The sequence below is a fragment of the Alnus glutinosa genome, chromosome 10 (assembly GCF_958979055.1).
Source record: "Alnus glutinosa chromosome 10, dhAlnGlut1.1, whole genome shotgun sequence".
Taxonomy (NCBI): Eukaryota; Viridiplantae; Streptophyta; class Magnoliopsida; order Fagales; family Betulaceae; genus Alnus; species Alnus glutinosa.
In genome coordinates, this window is record NC_084895.1 from 23,390,634 (window position 1) to 23,411,524 (window position 20,891).

A 20,891-nucleotide genomic window follows, 5' to 3' on the forward strand; every position below is an offset into this window, starting at 1 on the left:
AGTTTTTGATGTGACATCAGAAACTATTTTTGATTAAAAAAATTATTTTTTTATTATAAAAGTCTGCTGGGGGACGTTTTCCCAAGTATCATTTCCCGTCTATGATATTGTTAAGTCAGTGGCGGCAGAGGTAATTATTGAAACTAGCAATGCTTTGTACATTTATGTGGTAGAGCAAATTAGCTCATAACCCCCGCAATATATGAGATTATTAATTATAATTTAATTTTGAAACTTGGAAAAACACTTTCATTATATATAGAACATTACATGAATATATAAATCATATAAAATTTTATTATCAAAATAACCATAATTTTAGTTTTAATTCATATAAATTAAAACATTTAAAATATTTTTAGATGTGTAGTTAAAAATGGAAAGAAGTGTAAAAAGAAAAAAAATAGCAAGAGAAAAACTTAGATTCTGATTATCAAAGCATTAATAATAGGATTAATAGTAAGAATCTATGATATTGTTAGTGTGATACGTATTACGTTTTTTAATTTTATTTTATCTAGTGTGTACCACGTAGGACTTTATGTATAAAGTGTGTGCAATAAACATTTCTCTAAATTAAAACATGTTAAAATCTTTGTTCCTATATGTGTAGTTTAGAATAAAAATGAGTATGAAAAAAAATGGCAAGAAGAAAACCACGATTTTGATTACCAAAGCATAAAATAGAAAATTAGTATAAATTTTTTATATCGTCGGTGTGATACCTATTATATTTCAATCATATATAATTCTAAACATTCGAAAAAGCAAATGAAGAGCAAAAAAAAAAAAAAAAAATGATGGGTTCACACCACGTGTCACAATTTTAGGCAAACTTTAAGTTGGAACTCGGCTTTTATATATATATATATGTATGTGTGTGTGTGTATTAGTTATTAAAATCATGACAAAACCGGTTCAACCTTTAAAATTCACCGGTTTTTTACTTAAAAAGACCGGTTTAGTGTTTAAAAATGATGGGTTCACACCACGTGTCACAATTCTAAGCAAACTCTAAGTTAGATTCGGCTTTTATATATATATATATAAGGAAAAGCTTTTAATTTTAGATTTTAAAAAAAAATTCTCACCGTACCATATAATGCTATAATGCGAAAAAGTTTTTATTTTGATCTCATGAAGATTCACACCCATGATGCTTTCATTTAAGGACAATAAATTTATTAAAATCATAATAAAACCGATTCAACTTTTAAAATTCACTAGTTTTTTACTTAAAAGACCGGTTCAATGTTTAAAAATAATAGGTTCACGCCACATGTCACAATTCTAGACTAACTCTAAGTTAAAACTCGGCTTTTATATATATATATATATATATATATATATATATATATATATGGATTTTCTTGGCCAGCCCATGACAAAATCAGGGTAAAAGTTGACAGAAATGTTGCCACCATTAGCTGAGAACCTTATCTGCGGCAGCTGTTTTGCTTCTTGCCTTCCAAGGAGGCTGCATCATTAAGCATGTCCTGGGCATGGGTCTCCATCCCAAGCTTTGAGAGAGCAAGAGCTTGCATGTAGAAGGCAGTGGACCAGTCGGGCAAGCACACCTGAGCTTGCATGGCATCTCTCAAGGCAAGTTTTGGTTCGCCAATCATCAGGTACGAGAGGGCTCGCCGCACAAAGACGGTACCCGCTGGAACTGGCATCATTGATATTAACTGTATATAGAAATGATTACATTCTAAGATAACCTAATTATGAGATAAGTAGAAGTTGACCACAAGGGCCAGAAATTCAGAATCCAAACAAGATACCAAGCTTGAAAAGTAAGCTTTAGCAAGAACGACAAAGGATGCTGAAGTTTAGCTTCCATGGCTGTCATTTTGAGATGTAAACTTTCTAATATCTCGACTTAACATTCTGTCAGTCAACCCCGCTCATACATATTGATAATAAATGAACCCACCGGAAGAAATATAAGAAGATACCTTCGAATAATGGTTGATAGCATTTTTGAAATCCTTGTCTCTAAATGAAATATCCCCGAATTTCTTTGTGTTCAACATATCTTGCACTTGTTGTGTCCACTCTTGGAATGACAGCTTCAGAAACAATAGATTTAAAGAAAAACAGATCATTATATAAGATCACTAGGATGACTAAAATATAGCACAAACATCAACAACTTTTTTTATCCTTGGTTAAAAAAACCCAAGTGTTGATTATGGAAGGCTGCATTTAATTATTTAATTCCATCTGCTCTACGTATAGATTGTGGAGTAACATTAAGGAAACGATTAGCAGTAAGGTAATGAAAGAAACTCACCTCATTTTCTGCAACCTCTTCATCTTTATAACCTGTTTTAAGCACTATATCATGCACTGCAGTAAGATCCATCCTTGCACAAGCCTTTCCCAGTGGGGAAAGTATGGCTGGCAACGCCACTGTCGTTTTTGCTAGACCCATTAGGACATGTGATGCAACCTAGGATTACCAATGTGATCAAAATCGCTAAATCATATGTAAAGATCGAGCCATCTCAGAATGACATAGCACACAAATTAACTCTTAAGTTGATTTTCAAGACACTAAAAATCTCACCTCTTTCTTCTTTTGGAGGGGTAACACGGCCGAAAGAAGAAACTTGCCATCAGGTCGATCTTTAGCCTCATATTGAAGACATTTTGAGGCCAGCTGAACCAACTTTGTCGCATCTTCTTGGGTATATTGTCCTTCCAAGGATGAATCCAGCAATAACAACAAATTTTTTCCCCTTATCAAATCCAATGCCTGGGAAACAAAACCAAAGTGATGAGGACAATATTGTTTAACCTTATCTTTGTAGACACATTATCCATCCAAGGATTAATCAAAGTTGCTTAATTTATTCAAAATTCAAAGGAGAGAGAGAGGGGGCCTGATCGCATGTATCATAATCATTGAAAGTAATGGTGAACCATCATGGGCAAAATGGAACATCAAATGTTGACAATCTTGAGCCTAATCAATTGTTAAGAACAAAGAAAGGGTATATTATAAAGCTGGTAGTGCTAAGTCCCCTAGTAGAGAATCAAACTGTTGTTATTATTATTATTATTATTATTATTTTGTGAGCACATATTAGAAAACAGACACCAACAGTAATCATAAATCATGATGAAATATCCATTACCATTATTATTATGCTTCTCTTTTTTTAATTTCTTCATTTTTTCGATTTTATATTTTCATATTACATTTTTTTGGCCTTATCTTTGTATGTCTCATGCACATATTGCTTCTGCCCTTTCTGCTTTTTAATAAAATTTTCATTTAAAATAAATAAATTAAAACCTCTGTTATCATAACTTTGTTAATTGATGAATAGAAAGGAGTACCAATGGTATCTTGTAACAGTATTAGTTTTATTTGCACAGTTTATTAGTTCTTAACTATAAGCTAATGATACAATCAGAATGACTCTCGACAAGGATCATGTTAAACAGAGATATAGAGAGCAGATAATTTAACTAAGTGCAGACTACCAGGAAGTATGAAATTGCAGAGAACAATGAAGATGATACAAGTGATAGAATACTCATACATGGCTTGGAGGTATATGCTTTCCACTCAAAAGATCCAGCAAAACAGTTCCATAACTGTAGATCACACTCTCTGGGATGACCCTGCCTGCAAAAGGTCAAACAAAAATATCATATAGAGTGGAGTACTTAACTTTCAACCACCATCAGGAACATTTTTTATATATTACAACCACAAAGTGATGACCCTGCCTGCAAAAAGTTAAACACAAATATCATGTAGCGGAGTACTTAACTTTCAACCACCATCAGGAACATTTTACATATTACAACCAAAGTGAGGACTCCAAATACTAACCAAACACACAATGGTCAAGGGAGAGTAATTAATGCATCTATGATATCAAGACTATTGAGCAAAACATCCTAATGTGTTGACCAAGTCTTTTTCCTTTCCTTTTTCTTTTTTATTTTTTTATTTATTTTTTTTCCTACTGAGCTTGTTTACCAAGTCTTGAACTACAAAAATTTAAACCTGAAAATCGTGAGTGTCCAATGTGCTAACCAGGAACATAGTGAACTTTTTACAAATTACTTTTCAAATTGTTTTGAAATGCCTAAATGCATTTCTCATTGCACAGAGAAACTAAGCATCTGTACAATAAAATTTCCATTTGTAACACGATTAACCAACAAAGACAAATGCTGAAACTAGACAGACTTTGTAAAACAAAAAGTTTCCTGGGTTTACATCGCACACCACTACTGTAATAGTTAATCCCTTAGCCAAGCACAGGGCCACAACATTAGAGTTTAAGGGATCTTATCTACTGGATTCCATCAGAGAGGTTTCCAAATTGTCCATTCGCAGCCTTGTTTTAGATCGCTTTGACTGCTTGATATCACGTTCTCTTTACTTTAGAAGAATTTTACATCCTTCTCCTATATTTTATAATTTTCTGTTCTAGAAAATCTGTCCTAATTCAACAAAATAAATAGCCTAAGTACTTCATGAAATCTTTGTCCCAAAAAAGTACATAAAATTAAAAAAGGCCCACAAGCGGACTTCCAATATCCATAGAAATGTATGTTAAATCATAATGATGTACCTGTCCGCAGAAACTCTGGTGGAGTATAAGCTAAGTTAGTGCTATAGCTTTTTCCATCTCGGCTATTCTTCATAAGACCAAAACTAGATAGTCGAGGGTCACCATCCTGACATAAGAACAAAATTAAGTTTAAGAATAAAACTGGTAAGATCACTTTTAACACAAAATATCCCAGCCACAAGATGAAAAAACAACAACGGGAGTGTCTGCCTCAAGATGGGAGAGGCAAAAAATAATAAGGTACGACACAAGTTCAGATGTTTGGATGGAAGATTGTAACTCAACATTTTTTAAGATAACTACTATTTTCTCATCGCTTACAACAGTATTTCTACCCCTTTTTCTCCGACAGATCGATCATAGTGATAATAAAAATCTCAATGTTACTAAGAATCTATACTGCTTGAAGGACTATAAATTGAGAGGTGACTGAATGTTCTGAAAAGGATTTGATCCACAGCTCTGACATTGCCTGAATAAATTCTATAATAAACACTTAACCATGGAGACTTTCGAAAAAACAGATACCATTTGATTTCATGTCAAAAATATTCATGTCCATTGTGATTCTAAACGTATTAGAGGAAAGAAATCCATATTCCAGATTTCTATGCCTCTAAAAATGAAAATCATAAAATCTATCCCACTTTTCCCTTCCCTTAACCACTTCAATTACTCTTCAAAAAAGAAAAAAGAACAGAGGATAAAAAAAAATAATAATAAAAAAAAAAAAAAACCTCACACTCAATTGTTTGCCTAACTCCACAACTGTGAGAAGAGGAAGGTTTAATTGAGTCCCATCTATTAAAGCCCTCAACACCATCAGAATCATCTACATTCTTTATCTATTCACCCCAAATTTCTAAAGCCACTTACCTAGGAGGTCAATGTTGAAATTAGATGTAGGGCTGATCTCGAAGGACCCATCAAGCCCCGGATAAAAACTGTTGTCTCACTTAACCAATACTTCATTTCTTTGCCTTCCCCTTTCTCACAGAAGAAATCTCTTTTAATCTCTTAATAGTGTGGCTTGTAACATCTGGTGTATTTGAAACCTTGCCAACCCCTGAAATTTAGTCTTAGCTTGATTAATATGCAAACCCAAAACCACTTTTAAAAAATCATAATGGCAGCATGTCCATGGGGTGCTCAGGGCAAGAAATACACCTGATACAATGCAGCCAATAGTGCATAGTCTTAAAAAAGAAAATTATCATCTGTACTGTAAGTGGGTGACTAGGAGAAATTCCCATGCAACTTAATTTCTATGAGAAATTCCTTACTTTACACCGGTACTCCACCATGAAGCCTAATTTTCAGGAGGAATCCATCCAACTCTTGGATGCATTATGAGTATTTTGTTTAAGAAAAATCAAATATCAAGAATCTGATAATAACATCACAAAAATATTTTTTACCATATGTTGCTTACTCTTAATTGTTCTGTCTTACCTAGGAAAATAAATAAAACTACATGATTAATATGCTTAGTTTACTCGAATGTAGTTTTGAGGGGGAAAAAGAAGAAGTCAGATGTATTCATATAAAGCTAGGAATAAATTGATACAGTGTATAATCTATCAAAGTGGCTTAGTATCCAACAAACTCATGCATGTATATCACAAATTTTGAAGTTAATGAAATACTATTGTATTGCATCTAAGATCAATCTTCATGTCGAAATACTTATTACAATTCAAATGCTTACCTCATCAAAGAGAACTCTATATGCATTTAAATCATGATAGATTTTTCGGTTTTCGGTATTGCATTGATCAAGTGCTTGTGCAATATAGTATGCAACTCTCACACGCATTTCCCAAGGAAAAGGCTGTTTCTCCCCTACAATAAGTAATCAATGTTTACAAAAGCAATATAAAAAAAAAAAAAAAGAAGGCAAAAAAGAACACATTAAGCAACACATTAAACCCTCAAACAATCAATAATCATCAAGAAAAGAGAACTTGAACCTGCGACCAGGACAGCAGTTTCAAAATTCAAACATGGAAGAGAAACAAACAAATGGCACAAATAAATTCTGCATGCTCAGGGATTATAGAATATGCACAAAGCAAATTATGAACTTCACAATCCTCACACTACTACATACCGGATGATATTGGAGGATCCTTTATGGTTTTCTGAACATTATGTTGTTCTGGAACATTCTTTCTTTGAACTGTAAATATATTTGATTTATGTGCTTCCCATCTAAGATGTACAATTACTCTATGTACACTTATAAATGTAATGCAGAGTACCAACTCTAGCCCCGGTTTCATCCCCTTTTGTTTGAACTAGGTGATTCGATTAACATGTACCTAAAATAATTTCTCAAATAGCCAAAAAGATAGACACAAACTAAACAAAAAGGAAGAGCTTCAAAAGCAGAATACACAATCAAGTGAAGGACAAAGCATACAGTGAAAGAGATGCTTGGAGAGAGTATCATTAGGCATGAACTCTGCCAACAATAGCCGCTCATCTCCCTCAGCGCAGCACCCAATTAAATTCACCAGTCTCTTATGCCGAACCTTGCCAACCCCAGAAGCTTCCGTCTACAAAACAAAATTTCAAACAAAATTATCTCAAACTTTTAGTAATTTTAATCATTAAATTAATATTCTTATACTTTCCCTCGTATCAAATTGCCCTTTTAATAATTGGAAACACAACACATGCTTAATACTGATTACATCATCACCGGCTTTTCCAAAGTCACTAGTTTTCCAAAAAACTTATAATACTGATTGAAAAGTCTAAATATGATCATTTGATTAATATTTGAGTAAAAACAAAAACATGAATAGTAGTGAGAAAACACACACACATACACAAACAATTACATACGTAACATACCACAAACTGACGTGCGTCTGGCCAGGAGAGCTTGGAGAAGCGCTTGACTGCCACCAAGCGATTATTGCGAAGCTTCCCCTTGTACACCACATTGGGTGCCCTCTCTCCACTCTCCGAAACTATGAGTTCGCTGCTGAACCCATTGGTCGCCGCTCGCAGCTCCGCCAGGCCGAACTCCTTGAAGCCCGGAACGCCGTCGCTTTGCTTCAACTCCTCCCCATTATTTTTTTGTAAGAACTCCTCCCCATTATTAGCTTCCACAAGAAACACCCCAAATAAAACAGTGGCTCCAAAAGTAAAAGCGAAATGGGAAATGGGAAATGGGAAAAGTTACCTGGATCTGGGGTGGGCTGAGGGAGAGGAGGGTCTTGATCTGGGGAGGTGAGGCGGGAGGTTTTGGACTGAAAGCAGCCCATGAGTGAACGCTACATATATATAAAAGATTCAGGTGAAAGGAGAAATAGATTCAGGTGTAGATGTTGGAGCTTTTTGTAAGATTGCAATGAATATACGAGTGATTGGAGTGTGAGTGTGAGTGTGAAAGGGAAGTGGAGGAGAAGAAAAAAAGTGTCCAAGTCAAGAGGGAATGTAGAAACTGGAAAGTGGGTCGACTTTGCCTCTCAGATGATTAATGATTTGCTGACAAGCAGCAAGTGGAGAGACAGACATCGGTGGCCGGCATTTAAGTAGCTTTTCATGGTATTACTTGTACTTGGACTACTGCTCGGAGTCCGGTCCGGTACATAGAGCAAGACAATAATTTGACCTATTACTATTATTGAAGGAGATTGTATGCATGTAACGGTCAATTTTATTTTAGAAAAGAATTGCCTACATTGCTATTGGACAAAAAAAATTTACAAATTAATTTATAGGAAAATTTTTACCATCTACGTATAAAAATGACATGTGTCAATTGATATGTGAAAAATACATAATGTTTTAATAACATATGTTTCTCACATTTTTTTAATAACATTAATAAAAAAAACATGTGATTCTCACATGCTTAAATAACACGTCACTCTTACATATGGATTGTAGAAAATTTCCTACAAATTGGTTTGTATGAAATTTCTATCCATTGCTAATATTATCTAACTCTACATCAATTTTATCCTAATCAGTCTTACTAACATATTAAAACTGTCACGTGCTTATGTTTAAAAAGTAATAGATAATGTACAGAGTAGTTTAATAAAAAGTTTTAAGTTATTCTATTACAATGCTACATTTAATTTAAGAAATAAAATAAAATTTCAAGAATAAGAATGAAAATATGTAAACATATATTGTAAATTATCTCATAAAGAAGTAAAATAAATCACATGTATTCAATTTTTATAGACGTTAATTTAAGAAACCTTTTACATAATATAGGAATTCACAAAAACAAACAAAATAGTGCATTCACATCACTGCTATAACTTGTATTCAATATTTACAAACATGATAACCTGTATTAAAATGTTACATAAAATGTATCAAGTCTATAAGTACGAAATTTGAGAACTTATAATTGAGAAACTAAAATCTATCAAGCATGATCGTCCTCATTGTCGGAGGACTCAGGGGTACATCACATACTCGCTGTGATCAAATAATGAATTATTAACAATTTATAAACCACCAAATATGAAGCGAAATATTATATTGTCAATATTATAAATATTATTTTCTTATTATTGTATAGATGGTATCTTTAAAATTGAAGGTAATATCAAATTAACCGTAACTCACACAACATTATATATATATATAGTACTACTGTATTGCATGTATAATATAACAACCCAAGGGAATTAAAGCGTTAGCCACATCTTTACTATCACCGCAAAAGGATTAGTCAATTTGAAACTTCCCTAAAATCCATTATAAAGCTCAGTTTCACCTAGTAACTAGGCAATGTGGGACTAATTAGCACTCATGACTATCTCTTATAAACTACTCACTTGATGTGAACTATTCATCTCTTCCTAATATGGGACCGGAATGTTATAAACTCCCCCCCTTAAACCACTAACATCCTCGTCAGGGCCACGTCATGCAGTTCTCCAGTACCATATGATGACTTGGCGTTACTAGGTGGCTCTGATACTAAAACTAACGAACCAAGGGAAAGCGCTAGCCACATTTGCGCTATCACCACAAAATGACTAGTCAATTTGAAGCTTCCCTAGAATCCATTATAAAACTTAGTTTTACTTAGTAACTAGGTAATGTGGGACTTAGCACTCATGACTATCTCTTATAAACTACTCACTCGATGTGAGCTATTCCTATCTTCTCAATATGGGACTGGAGTGTTATATATAATGTATAAAAAGCTACATTTAGAACAAGAAATGACAAAAAATGGAAACGTAGGAATTGTATTTTTTTTTTGTATATTTTTCCTAGTTTTAATGAAATTGATAGGTATAAGAAGAAGTCTTGTCAAAATGAGATTTTTTTTTTTTTTTTTTTTTTTAATTTTTCTTTTCACCGTCCTTCACACACACACACACACACATACACACACACACACATACTTTTAACACAAAAATAAACAGTAACATATAAATTAGAACATAAAATAAGGACAAAAATGAAAATAGATGATAAACGAAAAAAGAAAAATCCTCATATAGTATAAAAATAATTGTCTTCTTCTTTTCGTATATTTTCTCCGATTCCAATGTATTCATAGACTCATAGGTATAGGAAAAAGTTATGTCTAATAGAGATTTTTTTTTTCCCAACCATTCTTTGCATATATAACGTTAAAAAAGAAGAAGAAGAAAGAAAGAAAGAAAAAAACTATTTTTAGAATAGAAATAAAGATAATATATAAATTTGAATAGAAAATAATGACAGGATATGAAAATGGACAACAAACAGAAACTGAAAAATACTCTTATAATAAAAAAGAAGTGTATTTTTTGTATATAAATTAATATATAAAATAAGAAGAAAAAAAAAAAAAAGACGACCAATGAAAAAACGAAAAATACTCATATAATAGAAAAATAACTTCTTTTTTTTTTTTTTTTTTTTTTTTTTTGTATACTTTCTTTGGTTCAGGTATAGCAATAAGTTTTGTCAAATAGATTTTTTTATTTATTTATTTAGAATAGAAATAAAAATAATATATAAATTATAACAAAAAAAAATAAGAAGAAAAAATGATAACAAACTAACATGACCAATTGACCATAAAAAATAAAGACAAAAAAAGGGGGAAAAAAAAAAAAGGAGAGAAGAGAAATTACTAAAATAATGGAAATTAACTAATTACTGTACATTTTCCCGGTTCTAAAAAAAAAAAAATAATAAAATTATGGAGTATAAAAAACAAAAACCACTTATATGAGAGAAAAAAATTAACTAAGAGCATTATTTATTTCAATGGAAAATAAAGACAAAAAATAAAAAATGAAACATACTAATATAATAGAAAATAACTGTACTTTATGTATAATTTTTTCCATTCCAATGAAACCTTGAAAGCAATATCGTCAATTAATTAAGTACATAAACAATGTGTATTACACATTCCAAAAAAAAGAAAAGAATAGAAAAAATTAATAAATAACAGTATAAACTAAAAAATCGTCATATCTCGTACAAAAAACAACGATAAGAATCTTCTCTCTCACCATAATTTTACTGAATTCAATATAAATTTTTCAAAAGGAAAAATAATATATAAATTAGAAGGGGGAAAAAGAAAAGAAAGGAAATGAACATAAAATAAATATGGAAAATGGAAAATATTAATATAACATAAAAATAAATATATTTTCTATATACTTTTCCCTATTCCAAAGAAATTGACAGGTATAGGAAGAAGTCCTTTGAAATAGAGTTTTTTTTTTTTTTTTTTTTTTCTTTTTACCATCTTTGCATATATATATATATATACACAGAGAGAGAGAGAGAGAGAGAGAGAGAGAGAGAGAGAGTACTTTCAGAACAGAAATTAAAAATGATATATAAATTAGAACTAGAAATAAGACCAAAAGGAAGAAATAGAGGAACATAACCACAGTTAATAAAATTGAAAATAAAAAAAATACTAATACAATAGAAAAAAATTGTATTTTTGTATTCTTTCCTCTACTTCAATAAAATTCATAGGTTTTTGGAGATGGGATTATATTGTGGGCATTGCCTGTTGGATACATAATCCAAGGCAATGCGAACGAAAGCAAACAGAAAAGCATCACATATGAGTGTATGAGTACCACAATTTTTGCTATTGTTCGGCACAAACAAAAACCACTACATATTTATGAGAGTTGCAGATCAATTGGTGGTTCATTGTTTCATGCATCATCTTAATTTTTTTTTTTTTTTTTTTGAATCCAATGCATCATCTTAAATTTGAAATAAGATCAAGTATAGTAAAAAATCAACACTTACTACATGAATTCACGTAAATTACATAAAGGCATTCATCAACACCTGAGTAATGAGAGTGATAATAATAAATTAATAATAATACAATACCAGAGTTTTTAGTGGAGTTTGAGAGGAATTCCTTTTCCCGCAAAATGGTGGCATTGGCTATGATTCAAACAAAATTCTCAAGTGGCCGGTGTTTAGGTTATTTCTCAATATATGCGAAATTACAAAAGAAAGTCTACAAACAGATATTTTGTTCTTTGCCAAAAATTGACTTCAATGTTTCACTAAGAATGCCACATGGGAGGAGGAGAAAATGTCACAAATGACAGTTGTTTTGTAGGGATAAAAACTGTTTTTACAAAAAAATAGGATACAATTTTTTTTTTCTAGGGTAAAAAGCTGTTTTTATACAAAAATAGGAACACTAGTCAATTGTATGAAATGCCACTTGCCACGATTATAGGCTCTCCTCTTACTGATTCTCCTATTATATATATAGCTCAATTACAAACCGTCTATTCAATTTTATGCCCACCTAAATGTAAATGTTGCATAGATAATAAAAAAACCGTTACAAAATTTTTCTATTTCCCATTTGTTCAATGGGATGTGTTTGTTGCACAACCCACTTACACAACTTTTACACAATGCAAGACATATTGGTGTAGGGATAAAAACTGTTTTTACAAAAAAAATAGGATACAGTTTTTTTCTAAGGCAAAAAACTGTTTTTACACAAAAATAGGAACACTTGTCAATTGTATGAGATGCCACTTGTCACGATTATAGGCTCTCCTTTTACTGATTCCCCTATTATTTATGTATATATATATATACATGATTCCAGTCAAGATAACTTGCAATACTTATATAAATAGTTCTAATTTAGGTCATTTATTTAAATCATTCATTTTATTTGAACAACTCAAAACATGACCGCACATATAAGAGAGAATGAGTAGCTTACATCGCATGCAAGTCACAGGGGTGTCCCAGCTGATGGGAGTAGTTCGATCAATCTCATTGGCCAAGTTAGGGTGAATGAACTACTTATGTGGCTAAAAAGGTGGTTCAGCTACCCCAAAGTTAGCTTAGGGCTGGCTGAACTATCCTTAAAGGGATGGTTCAACAACTTCCAATGGCCACCTTTATGGTTTGGACATAACACAAAGTCACAAACCACCCATTCTTTCTTTATGTGTTCTTGCATTTTTTACTATTTATTTAAAATAAAACCACTTAAATTACTTAGTATAGGTAGATAAATTATAGCTTAAAGTCAGTATATGTAATTGTTACCTTATAGCCCGCGTAATTGTAATTTTACAATGTGAAATTATTATTTTATCAGATCGGTTTATGTAATGGTAATTTTTTATAACCTAATTTTGGCTAATAAATTGATATATATATATATATATATAAGTAATAGCCTGCTAGGATTTATTATTATTATTATTATTATTATTATTATTATTTATTTTTGGAATCTTCTCATATTTCATAAAAGATTAGGGAAAACTCCCTTGACAACACATACATAATCTACGATTGAGTTTGGGAAAGACTCAATCCAAACCTGATAAATACAAAGATGAACGGCCATACAGGCCAAACGGTGGGCTACAATGTTACACCCCTGCCTAACATAAGCAACTCTCCAGGAAGAGAAGGATTGCAGTATAATGCGAGAATCTTCAACTAAACTGGCTAAACTGGCCGAACAAGGCCCATCAAAGTTCAATGCCGACACTATCACCTGCACATCTCCTTCGAGCAAGAGCCGCTAAAACCCCATGTTCTTCGCAAATTCCACTCCTTTCATTGCTACAAACACCTCCGCCATTGATGGCTCCGTTATATAAGCCATGTACGAACACATAGATGCCTTAACCTTGCCTGTTGAGTCACGAGCTATGAGCCACACCCCTATTACATTCGTCGATTTGTCTATAGCCGCATCCCAATTCACCTTGATCCACCAAGAAGTGGGTTTTTCCCATTTAACCTGAGGTTGCTTGACCCAACCCTTAGGTGGGTGCAGAGGAACACAGGCCTGCTGGAATTCAGAGATAGTTTCTCTCATGCCATTCACCAAACACCTGGGGGGCTAAATCGTACCACTAAAGACAAAGCGATTCCTGGGTGTCCACATTTTGTGAGCCGTAACTGCCACCAATTCCAGCTCTGGAGCCTCTAAACGACTACTGAGCTATTGTAGGATACTCAGAAAATCCCCGGTTGTTATGACACATTTTTGGATTTTTTTTTTTTGGGGCATTTGGTCCAAACCGCGGAAGACATCCCACATTGCCATAGAAAATGGCCCGATGTTTCCACCTCCACTCCACATTGAGGACAGTAAAGGTCAGAAACCACTTTCCGGTGAAATAACTTCTCCCTCGTTGGAAGGATATTGTTGCAGCCTCTCCATAGGAACAATTGTACTGCACATGGAATTGCCATTTGCCATATGATCTTTCAGACCAGATTGGCCTACAACGGGAAGGAGCAGGTTCCCCGTTCCCGGTTGCGAATCTCGACCCCAAGGTGGTATGCACTTCGAACAGTGAAGATGCCATTTTTAGAGCCCAACCAGATCAACCTATCGAGTTGTGATCGCGGGGAGATACCCATTCCACAAATCTAGGCCGCTACAGGCTGCAGGAAAATGGTATCAACAAGAGATACATTCCACCAATTAAGTTCCCAATTTATGAGTTCATTCACTGTTGAATTTATGTTTAAAACCTAGGTGGGTGAATAAATTACAAGAGATGGGTTGGACATAATCCTTTTATCCCCCCATATACGAATATGTACCCCTGAGCCCACCTTCCAAAAGAGCCCTTCTTGAAGGAGTTTCTTTGAGTTCCAAATGCTACGCCAAGCATAGGAAGGTCTGCGGTCAAGGTTGGATTCCATAAAACTGTCGCGCTGAAAATATTTCTCTTGGAATACCTTAAAGACCAAGGTATTTGGATGCTGTAAAAAACCACCACCCTTGTTTGGCCAATAACTCCATGTTGAAAACCTCAAAATCTCCGTAGCCTAACCCACCCGTGTCCCTACTTTTTCCAAGTTTAGACTAGTTTAGCCATGGGATTTTAGTTGTGTTTTCCTTATGGCTCCACCAGAATCTTGCCAACAAGGGTTTTGGAGAGTTGCAAGACACTCATAGTATAGGTTGGGATGGCTTGTAGCACGTCTTTGAGGAGGATTTCTTTCCCAGTGTGGGAAAGGAATTTCTCCTTCCATCCATTCATCCTCTTCCGAATTCGGCCTTTGATGTCATTGAAAACACTAGCCTTAGATCTTCCAATGAGGGCTGGAAGTCCGAGATAGCGTTCATAGTGTTGAGTAGATGCAACTCCCACCACCCTCAAAAGTGTACTTCGAATCGTAGGCTTTGTATTACGGCTGAAAAACATGGATGTTTTAGCGCAATTGACCATTTGTCCCGACGCTACTTCATAACAATTCAACACCTCCTTGATCTTCTTACACTCCCTTAGATTAGACCGACAAAAAAGGAGACTATCATCGACAAAGAAAAGATGGTTAGTGGTAGAACTCCCTCGGGAAATAAGAATACCGGATAGCACACATTCCCTTTTAGTTTGATGCAATAATGAGCTCATGGCCTCCGCACAAAAAATGAAGAAATAAGGTGAAAGAGGATCACTCTGTTGAACCCCTCGAGAAGGCTCTATATGTCTGTACGGTTGCCCATTGATAAGAATGGAGTAGGAAACCAATCGAACATAAGACATAAGTAGTTTGATCCACCTATCCGCAAACCACATTTTCTTCATAACTGCATCCAAGAAGTCCTATTACAACCAGTCATACGCTTTACTCATATCGAGTTTGAGTGCCATATACCCCTCCTTACCCTTCAACCGGGCATCCATGGTATGTAGCGTCTCAAAATCCACTAAGATATTGTCCGTAATAAGCTAGCCAAGAATGAATGCACTTTGTTTCGGACAAATGACAAAGGGTAAAACTTTCTTAAGTTGGTTTGCCAGAACTTTGGAAATGAGCTTATAGAGGACGTTGCATAGACTTATGGATCGATACTTCGTAACTTTTGTAGGCGACTTAACTTTCGGGATAAGGACTATATTGGTAGAATTTAAAGCCCTATCAAAATATCCTACATTCAAAAACCAGTCGTAGTTGTAACGACCCAAGGAAAAGCGCTAGCCACATCTGCGCTATCACCCCAAAAGGACAAGTCAATTTGAAGCTTCCTTAGAATCCATTATAAAGCCCAGTTTCACCTAGTAACTAAGCAATGTGGGACTTAGCACCCATGAATATCTATATAACTACTCACTCTATGTGAACTATTCATCTCTTCCCAATATGGGATTGGGGTGTTACAGTAGTAGACTAAGATTTATAGTTAAAACTAGCCGGATAGCCATCCGGACCCGGAGCTTTTAGGGGATGCTCAACTAGGCAGACTTATTCCTCTACAAAAGGCTGCAACAAGGTGACATTCATCTCAACAGTGATTGGCTCCATGTGCAACAGGCATTCGGTGACTCTAGTAGGCCCTTGTGAAGAAAAAAGCTTCTCATAGTTGGTGAGAAAAGCCCTGCTTATGTCCTGTTTCTTTCTCCACACCCTCCCTTCTTCAAATCTATTTGATATCATTAATCTTCCTCTATGATTTGCCCAAAAGTGAAAATATTGGGTATTGTGATCCCCACCAAGATACCAACTCTACTTGGCCCTCTATTTCCACTTGATATTCTCCCTTTCCAGAATTTCCTCGATCTCTCGTTGAAGTTGTCTAATTTTGTCAGTAGAGCTTGGCGTCTCACGACTTTGCAACAGCTGAAGTTGCTTCAGTTTCTTTTTTAGTAACAAGGCTGCATTCCCGAACTTCCTCCAACTTCACTGGGAGAGTGCTTGTTGGCTAGAGGAGAGTTTTCGTTGGACAGACAACATAGGGTCTCCTCACCCCCCAAGAAAACTTAAGCACTTCTAGCCATTTGACATCAGTCGTCCACTGCCATCAAACTTAAACCGTCTCTTATAGGACTGTTGTTCGGTTGGGGCAGCAGCAAAACAAACTTGGACCGGGTTATGATCAGATGTTCGGGCTGCAAGGATGTGACCGTAACTTTCTGGAATTGAGCACACCATCCATGATTAGCCAAGGCCCGATCCAGCCTTTATTTAGAAAACATGTTGTCGGTTCGTCGGTTGCTCCATGTGAACTGAGGCCCATTGAACCTTAGATCTCCAAGCTGACACTCATCTAAAGTAGTATGGAAACCGTCCATCTGTTGCTCCCCCTTCTTTTTTTGATTGTTCCACAATCTCATTGAAGTCTCCAAGGCACAACCATGGGATGGGCTGAAGAGACTTCAAATGTTTAAGCAATTCCCATGATTCAGTACGCCTAGCACTCACTGGATGTCCATAGAAGCACGTTAATTTCTAGCTTTGAAGTCCTAACTCTTACTTCACAGTAGCGTTAATGTGCCGACAAGAATAATTATAGATTTCGAGGGCCCCATCTTCCTTCTACAGCAAGGCAAGCCCGCCACTTCTTCCTACTGGATCCACCACAAAACATCCTGCAAATCCCATTTTGGCACGAATCCACTCCATTCGTGGTTTAGAACACGAAGTTTCGATAAGGAACACAAAACTGGGCTGCTTCTCCTTCACCATTTGGCAAAGGTCACGAACAGCTGAAGGGTTCCCAAGCCTTAAAAGTTTTCCAGCTTACGATATTCATTGCGGCAAGCGGGGTTGGGAATCAGCCTCCACCACTGCCTTAGTTTTTATGGGATTGATCCCCTGACTTGCCACTGAACTCATTTTCTCCCTTGGACGTTTACTCGCTAACGGGAGTTTTGTAGATGGAACCCCCTTATGGTTGCCTCGCGCTTATTTCTTCCATTTACGTGAGGAGGGATTGGTCATGACTTGCTGAACTTTTCCTGCATGAAAGGTTAGGGCCCCAATTGTGTTGGCATTCCCTGTTGAAAGATCCCCCTGTGCAACTGGACTACTTTGGGCAAGCCCTGAGGATGTGCCGAGTGGCTATGGAGAACCGCTCTGCAGATGCAAAAAACCTTGTGGACCCAGCCCAATATTTTCAACACCGACCGTGGAACGTAGGGAGAAGGGGGTTTGCTATGTAAAGCCCTTGCCTAAGCCATGGGGAAAGGCTGCAGCTGCCTTGTTGCACTACTCTTCCGAACCAGCTGCCTCCTCCTGAATTCCCCTTACAGGACTGGGGCTAACTCTTGCAACTACTAGGTTGGGAATTGGTGGCTCAAAGATGACCATAGAGCCTTTGTTAGGATGAGCCTTTTGGGGTGAGACTCGGCCGGAGGATCCATCACCACTAGATGTCGAAAGGGAAGTCCCAGACAGGGAGTGCAAAGAGACAGGCTACAAGGGAGGGGCTAGGCCCCCGGACTTTGAGGATCCAGACCCAAGTGGTACGTGAGGGCCTATACAATGCTGCCTACCTGCACTTCCCTGAACTATGGAGCCTCTCACCTCCTGTGAGCAACCAAGAGACTGTTGTTGGCTATCAGAACCAAGATGGTTGCCATAAAATGCCCCACATGTTGCATATTCCAAAAACAGGTTTTTTCCATAAACCTATCCCAGTGGTTCCTCCATGCACACATCCCCCACTAACTCTCCCTAGCTTCCTGAAAATGCTGGTGTCCTTGCCTTGTCAATAAAACTATAACCGCCCTGGACAACCGTCTTTGCCACATCACTTCTTGTGTCGCCACCCACCACCTTTGAGATGACGGTTGATAAAATTGCCTTCTCTGCGGAAATGGCTTTTGCATCCGAGTGAGATGAAACTGTGGTGGAGACCACTAGGGCTCCCCGCCCCCTGCCCACAGTGGTCCTCTTGAAGGTCGGAGCCGAAGCCAAGGGCCAAGCTAGACTTGCATAGAGTCACCACAACCACGGCTTCCTGGTTTGCTAACACAACCTGCAGCACCATACCGAATAACGCCACAGTGATAGTAAAACTTTGGTAACCTTTCATATAGAAAAGGAAACCCAAATAGTTTCACCATTAAATTTGAGGACACGCCCTCTCATAAGGGGCTTGAAAATATCCAATCGAATCTGCACACGAAGAAAGACTCCCCATCCTACACCATCTTCATTAGCATCAACAGACACCATCTGTCCCACCGAGGTACCTAGATGGATACCGATAGCCTCACTTATGCAAGCTAGAGGGAGATTGAACATACGTATCCAAAAGGACACTGATTCGAACTTCAACTGAACAGGTGGAACATCGCCATGAAAGTCCCCCACTGAAAACAGATTCCCCTCAAAGATCCAAGGTCGACCCTTGAGCACCCTAGACTTGTCCCATGCATTCTCAAACTCCACCAAGAAAAGATTTTCACCCACAACCTTGAAGACTACTGAACCCGAAGGTCTCCATCCTCGGATAAGAGTTGATTTGATGGCATCTTTCTCGATGATTCGGGTTGAGAACAATTTGCCTACCAGACAAGATCTTCCATGAGAGAGAATCTCATGCATTCCCTGGTCAATCGCCTCTACCCCTGGCTCTCCTCCTCAATGAGGGAAATATTCCTCCAGAGTTTGGAGAGATCTTCCGCCATATCGCATACTGCAAAAAGACTGCTACACTAGCAATCAACACCACAATGACAACCAATAACTCTCAATCCATGGAAGACGAGAAAACTACACCTTACTCCTCAAAGGAAAAAAAAATGATAGAAAAAAAAAAGATTCAATACAAACTTCCCACAGAGAGAGAGAGAGAGAGAGAGAGAGAGAGAGAGAGAGAGAGAGAGAAGAAACAAATATTAAAGCATGTATCTAAAACAATTGCATAATTGTGGTATGAAAAATAAAGAAGAGGAAAAGGTTGGAGGTGAACACTAGGCCTAGCTTATATTACATCTGGGCCAATAATTGTGGTGTCCACTTGAGGGCCCATAGGCCCAACATGAGTGAGGTTTTTGCCCACCTATGATTTGGTTTAGGCTGTGTTTAAGCAATTAACCATCAATTATCTTTGGCTAATATCTACAAATCCATTTTGATGATGAGGATTAAAGGAGTTCGGTAAAAATTACATCCCCCATCCATCTTATAACCATTTTCTAACAAGATTCACATTTTCAAAGCGAATTTTTTATTACCCAAATATTTATATTACAGTTTTTTTTTTTTTTTTTTTACACATAATTCAGAAATAAAACGGTCCAATCTATATAATATGTTATTTTTCTTATTGTAAATGTTGTTATTATTTTTATATAATTATTATTGAAATTTCAATATTTCTAGAAAGATTCTAAATTGAGAAACCATACACCGGGATGGAATCGAGATTTTTTGTGTGGAGTCCGGACCTAGGTAAATAATAAATACATAAATACAAAGAGTAATAGAGTAAAAGCTAAATCATCTAGCCATGTAGAAAATAAAAAAGTCATCATTGACGAAGTCCTGATATATAAAATAATATTTGTCTAAGGATTTTATAAACTTATGGGGTTTTTCTCGTAGCTATTAAGGTAGGTCCACCCCTAACTATATACCCCCACCATTTTTTTTTTTTTTTAAAAAAAAGGGTTTTTCATATAATTGAATAAGCAAGAGGGTAAAGGGTTCATGTGGTAAATTATTCAACTAATTAAGAATTACTTTTTGGGTGTTAACCACGTATACTTTTTTTTTTTTTTTTTTTTTTATTTTTTTTTTTTTATTTTTTAAGTAAGATCAGTTAATTTAAGAAACTCAACAATAACAAAAATATCCACAGACAACCCTAAAAAAAAGATGGTACTAGGCCTGCACAAGCAAGGGCCTACAAGAAGACAAATATGGACAAATAAGGCTAGAAAATTACATTAAAACCCTCTCACGATCTAGATAAAAAGTGATCAACGAGAAAATCACGTACATCCTTAAAAGAAAAGCTTTGGATCTAACCAAAAACACAAGGTCAGTTAATGGTCAGACAAATTAGGCAATCATCTAAGGCCT

At 35.8% G+C, this 20,891-nt stretch overlaps 1 protein-coding gene across 1 annotated transcript; it reads right to left on the minus strand.

Moving 5' to 3' along the window:
- Positions 1 to 1,337: 1,337 nt before the first annotated feature.
- On the minus strand, positions 1,338 to 8,126 carry LOC133879908 (serine/threonine-protein kinase BSK2-like). Its single transcript, XM_062318723.1, has 10 exons — positions 7,795 to 8,126; positions 7,461 to 7,714; positions 7,024 to 7,159; positions 6,310 to 6,443; positions 4,602 to 4,707; positions 3,555 to 3,640; positions 2,573 to 2,761; positions 2,297 to 2,455; positions 1,959 to 2,072; positions 1,338 to 1,688 (listed from the first exon to the last, which is right to left on the minus strand). Exons 1-10 carry the CDS (start codon positions 7,874 to 7,876, stop codon positions 1,437 to 1,439), a joined length of 1,512 nt encoding a protein of 503 aa, XP_062174707.1. The 5' UTR covers positions 7,877 to 8,126; the 3' UTR covers positions 1,338 to 1,436.
- Between the last annotated feature and the right edge of the window lie 12,765 nt (positions 8,127 to 20,891).